Below are 6,000 nucleotides of genomic sequence, written 5' to 3' on the forward strand. Positions count from 1 at the left end.
AAATTTGAAAAAAAATGAAAAAATTTTCTGATGTGGTTTTCTTTAATTTATGTGGCTGCATTGTTTTTGACTGATTTGTCTGAGTTTTTGTCTCAATCTTATCAGAATTATCTATTTTACCAATAAATAAAACTAGGGTTATTACAAAATATTCAAACACAGAGGCAAACGGAGCTACGCATTACCAGTAAAAAAAGACAATCAAAAATTGAAAAAAAAACAAATCTTGAAAAAAAAAACAGATTTTTTTTGTCAAAAGCATTTATAAAAATTGCAAAAGTGGACAAAAAAAAATACAGCAACAAAATCACCTAACCCATTAAAAATTTCACTTGCCTTCAAATTGCTTAAAAAACCGAACGTTTCAGCAAGACCTACCACGAAAACAATTAGCAGTCACGAAATTCTGAAATATTCGAACATTTGTAGTTTCCACAAATAAAAAAAAGTCCCGACTGGAATCAAACATTTGGGATTTGTCGTCTAAAGCATGGGTGCTACCATTGATTACTTCAGATGCACGGAACAATCCTTGATTTTATAAAGAAAACAACTTCCAACTATTTTTAATGAACAGAATGAAACAAAATAGCAAAAAAATAAGCTTAACTACTTACCCAAAACCATGATAAATCCCAAATTTTAGAAAAAATTGGTGCTACGGCAGTAGCGGATTTAGGGGGGGTGGAGGGGTGCGGACGTCCCCCACTCAGGGATTCGAACCTCTGCCGACCCAAAGGGTCCCCCTTTATACAATTTTTAAATTTTTCTAAAAACGCCTTGAGTGTCAATCTATACTAATTTTGAGGGGAGAGCGCACGCCGAAAAAACGCTATCTTTGTTCAAATTTTTGGGTCTTTAGTGGTTTGAGAGAGCTCAGAAAATCAATTTGGTCGACCTAAAAAAACGTAGACAAAATTTTCAATTTTTTTTTTGAAAATCTGCCCCCCTCCTCGAGAAATTCCTAGATCCGCGCCTGTGCTGCGGAAACTATGCTGACAAAAAAACAGACAATCAGAAGACCGACAAAGGTTTTTTGACGCGCGGACAAAGTTCCACTAATAAAAAACCGGATTCGAACCGTAAGCTGGATTCAAAATGTTGATTTTTGTCTTTATAAGCAGATGCGTTAGCTTTTCACCACATGCGCAAATTAACATCCGTTTTTTTAATTTCATATAAACCAAAGGATTCTGTTAAAAAAATGTTTAACCAAAAAAGTCTACATTCTGGTTTGATAACGCTTGCTAATCGCAAGCGTAACAAACACCCGGTTTTTTGGACACTTCAATACATCGCTAGGGAAAATAAAAACAAAAGTTGAGCACAAAATTATAAAAAAATAGTAATGATTAAAACTGTTAAAAGGAATCTTCAAAAAAGACACTTGAAAACAAGCTGTTTCTGTCTAATGAAGATCTATCAAATTTTTTTATAATTTATCAACAAAAAATTCTGTGCGCAGGGTTATTAAATGTTTAAAGAAAATTGTCGGTTTTGCGGCTACGGCAAGCCATTTCAAGATTTTAAGGAGCGTATTTATTAATCTCTATATTGACATTATTTGCCATATTTTCTCCGCTGCAGGCATTTTTTTGCCTCTCAAATTAGTTCATACTAGCTTTGAAGACGACTTGAGAAAATTCAAGATTTCGTCACTTAAATTGCTGTCATAAAATAGTAGCAAACAGGGGCGGATTTAGGATTTTCTCAAGGGGGGGGGGGGGCGGATTTTCAAAAAATTTTCCAAAATTTTGACGACCTTTTTTTTTAGGTCGACCAAATTAATTTTTCGAGCTCTCCCAAAGCACTGTTTTGCCCCTATTTTGGCAAAATTTTCTGCGCCGCAGGCAAATTTTTGAAAAAAACTGTCAAAAAAGCCGTTTTTGGGCACTTTTTGAAAAATTTTGATAAAAAAATCGCGTTAAAAGTTTTGACAAAAAAATTTTAGGGTCGGTCGGCCAAAAATGGATTTCTGAAAAAGTATCAAAGGGGGGACCCTTTGGGTCGGCAGGGGGTCGAATCCCTGAGGGGGGGCATCCGCCCCCCCCCCCCCCCCCCCCCCCGCTAAATCCGCCCCTGGTAGCAAAGTATCTGAATTTTGGCAAGCAGGCAGATTTTAAAGGCCAGCCCCCCCCCCCATCGGAACGCTGCTAACTTAAATTTCTGCAATGCTTTGGCAAAGATGGTGTTGCTCTGATAACACTTTCTTAAGTTCCAGCAGTGTAGGAGATCTTTGACAAATCTCGAAAAACCTGAATAATCTCATGAAGAGTTTTCTTACTTTGGTAAAATCTTGCCAACAATCTCTGAAGAAAGCAAAAACTCTACTATAAACTTTCGTAGGTTTGCTCGAAAAATTATAAGGAAAGCTCTTAAAGATGTTTATAAGATTTCGAAGGAAGACAATGCTCGCAAAGATCTTAAGGATTTCTCTCAAAGATTTACTGAACATGATTTTTTCTCATCAATTTTTTCTTGTCTCAAAAACTATGTACATGAAAAAATGTATAGTTGTTTTTAAAAGTATAAAATGACTCTGTACAAGTTATAGTTCGAAAGAAAATGTTGTCACCTTGTGCTCCACTTAAAAGCACGATTTTGAGCTAATCAAATGATTTTATCTCGGCTTTGAAACTGCAGCCAAATTTAAACAACACTGCACCCAGTAAATTGCCTTGACGTTCCTGTAGTTAGATTGTTTTTGTTTTAGGTTTACTGCCCCAGTAAATTTTATCAATTACCCTACACTTTTACTGAAAAAGCTTCAGAGCCTGTTATTTCACCGGAACAAAGCTCGAAAAAAAAGTATCTCTTGAATTTTATTGGCTTTTAGGAGCTAACAGTAAATCAAACGGAATTATATATTGAAATAAAACATTGCTTAAAACAATCCCGATTTAAGTTGTAGTTACTTAAAAAACAATTAAGGCACTTGTCAGAAAATTCATTTGCGATAGTAATCTCTGGCAACTTCATTGTTACTTTCGGTTGTCTGGTATCAGATACGAAGAATTAAATGCTTCCAGCCTGAGCAAACAAATCAACAAACAGTTATTTTAGAGAGGGCATAAATATCTCAAAGGAGTATCTCTCTTCACCAATCGTAAGAAGAGCACGCTTCGCTTCTCAATCAGAGTGGGTATAAATTTTAAGTACACCTGCTTTTCAACTCTGAAAATAGATTATATCAACTGGTCCATAATGGGTAAGCAGCAGGGGCCATAAAACCGGAAATTATAGCTTGTTTTTCCTCTTCTTGCTCAAATTCCTCCCCCTTCTCCTTTCAATTTGTATTTTCCTCGCTTTGCAAAATTATATAACTGTGTCGTCATCATACCTAATTTCTCGTGGCTAGCATCAATATTAAATGAAACACAACCGCCAACGTCAAAAATATTTTGAATCTTCATTAGTTTTCAACCCTCAGGTCGCACGGTACGTTCGATTTCTTGAGTTTCAACTAATTGCTAGTTTAATTGGCACTATAAAGTTTTTACACTTCAGATTATAGAACACGCATGGTAAGAAAAATTCCACTTTAACTTTTCTACAACATACGTTTAGTTCCAAATCGATTTCCGCAAACAAACATCATATAAACAGCTTTCCAAAATGGATAACTCTTCGTTCACTTCTATTGTCGTCTCAACTGGCAACAACGAAAGTGCCGATGAAACTAATGCAGGCGGCATGACAAAATACGAGAACATGTATTTCACAAAAACCGAGTGCAACTTAGCGTCTGTATTTTTGATCACGTGCGCTCTTCTGGGAACAATTCTGAACTTCCTGGTCGCTTCAGTGTACGTCCAGAAAAGTACAAAATGCACCTATGAGATCTTCATTTTATTTCTGGCTTTTATCAATTTGTCCGGATGCTGTGGTTTGATGGGTGTGGACTACTGGTTTGTATTCTCATCGTATGATTCATGCAGGGAGCCTCCCGACTTCACTACTCAGGTACGTCAATCTACAATATTCTGTCTATATTTAGATGAAAAGGAACTGTGTGCATCTACTTCGAGTACTCCGGCTCGAGGTCGGCGTCTTATAACCAGACTTTGCTTGCGATAATCTGCAAACACCAAAATCTGGACATACTTTCGCGAAGTCTCTAATTTCATCCGGGACTACAGTCCCAAACTAGCAAAATGAAGTTGATGATGCCGTTTTTGACAATTTTGTTGATGTTTCTGTTTTTATTTTTAGCTGGCCATGTTTATGGAGTGTGGCTCAGTTCTCATGCTCCTTAACATTGCAATTGACCGCTACCTGTCAATCCGGTGGGCTGTGCACCAGGAAAGAACAGTGGTGCTGGTGCAATGAAGAGAAAGTCCAGTTAACCGAAAAACAAAAAAAATGAACGGCAAGGAATAAAAAATATAGAACTTTTTAATCATGTCAATTCTGCGGCTTGTTTATTAGTATAATAACTTCAAACATAGATTTCTGGAATTACTGGACTGCATTTATGCGTAATCGGTTAATTGTCACTTTCTATTCATTGCACGCACCCAAAAAGCAACTTCTTCTGTTCCCCATTACTAAGTAATTACTAATTGATAAACCGAGAAAGTTTTCAAAACTAAACAAATATAAATGAGAGAAATTTAAGTCCTTCATTTAAAGTAGTTTATCATTTTAACCCGAAAAATCTATCAGTAAACACTCGCAACGGGAAAATACAAAAAAAGATATCTGTCTTTGAATTGTATGATTGACTGACTGTAAAAAAAATTAACAAATTCAATATGATATTCCATTTTCTTGAAAAGCATCCAAAAAAATTCAATTTTTTTTGCTTTGGAGCGTTTTCTCAATATTTGTTCAGACATTACGAATTGGGAAGGAACTATGAGTGTGATGTTTTCAGGCTGATTTTGAGTACCTCAAAAAATTATAGCTCTTTGAATGGATCGGGATATTGATGCCTTTTCAGCCGTGGCTCGGTTTTCAAAATCAAAAGTTGGTCTGAAAATTTGATGACTTGATTGCACCCCATTTATTGATGTCATTACTAAGTTCTAATTCAGTTTTCTATATATGTTTCGAGTCGTATTTAGATATAATTATATTTAGAGCTTGAGATTTTTTAAAGTCAATCGCCCTGTACAAAAAAAATAAAAAATGGAGTTAAGATTGAAAATGAATTAGGATTTTTTTCTAGATTTTTTTTGAAACTTGATCTCCCTTGCTGTTTGAGGTTGTGAGTGTGGGAAATTAAATCAACTTAAGTTCTCGGTGTTTGAATTTAACTGTTTTGAAAATGAATTTTAACTGTTAAGGGTAAACTTTTGCACAGTAAAAAGAAGTTCGTTGGAAGTCGATAAAGATCGGAGCCACTGATTCAGGTGGCACCATATAATTGGATATTCTGTGTATTTTTAAACCATGCAGCATATGACCATTTTTGGAAAGCTTGACGTCAATTGAAAGTTTTCTCTCGCGATCAAAGGTGACATTTACGTTAAGTTTAATTAGAACTATTGAAACTGAAAGGGAAATTGGAAGAAGATGAAGTTGCTTTTGTTCACTCTTCAGCTCATGACCGCTAAGAGAGCGTACTGTATGTGTTGTGGGGCCATGTTGGTGGCTGTCAGCGTCGCATACTTGCCATGGTAAGAAGACATTGGGATCTTTTCGATTATACCAACTAAATGATGAAAATTGGATGTGAAAATGCTGTGTTGCATATGCTTTGGTAGTTTGTGTCTTTTATTTCGTCAAAAAACCTGCCAATAATGTTTCAGCAACTGCAGTTTGAAGAATTGGGATAAAAGAGTTTTGATAAAATAATAATTAAAACACTTAGTTAAGTTGATTTGTCATGCTTTTGTTCAGTGAGTTTCATTACCCGGTGGAAACAATTAGCAGCTGAAGTCAGGTACACAATTTCTTGCCAATAAAACATCTATTACATCTTTGGTTAAAAAAATAGAGCAAAAAACAGAATAGAGTCTATTTCGATTTTGAGCTCGACTCATGATAGGTATTCAA

General features: G+C 35.6%; 2 protein-coding genes across 6 annotated transcripts in view; one reads left to right on the forward strand and one right to left on the reverse strand.

Moving 5' to 3' along the window:
• The window catches only part of LOC134856820 (uncharacterized), a 66,324-nt gene extending 60,548 nt beyond the window's left edge, over window positions 1-5,776 (forward strand). For 3 of the 5 annotated variants that reach the window (XM_063873106.1, XM_063873105.1, XM_063873103.1), the window contains exons 2-4: window positions 2,714-3,963; window positions 4,213-4,299; window positions 5,542-5,776. In XM_063873106.1, the coding sequence (XP_063729176.1) occupies window positions 3,616-3,963; window positions 4,213-4,299; window positions 5,542-5,625 (519 nt within the window). In that variant the 5' untranslated portion in view covers window positions 2,714-3,615 and the 3' untranslated portion in view covers window positions 5,626-5,776. The remainder of the gene's footprint in view (window positions 1-2,713; window positions 3,964-4,212; window positions 4,300-5,541) is intronic. The other 2 variants (XM_063873107.1, XM_063873104.1) reach the window with 1 other exon arrangement.
• The window catches only part of LOC134846000 (intraflagellar transport protein 81 homolog), a 282,975-nt gene that overhangs the window by 220,269 nt on the left and 56,706 nt on the right, over window positions 1-6,000 (reverse strand). The window lies entirely within an intron of this gene.

Source organism: Symsagittifera roscoffensis, chromosome 1, assembly GCF_963678635.1.
Source record: "Symsagittifera roscoffensis chromosome 1, txSymRosc1.1, whole genome shotgun sequence".
Lineage (NCBI taxonomy): Eukaryota > Metazoa > Xenacoelomorpha > Acoela > Convolutidae > Symsagittifera > Symsagittifera roscoffensis.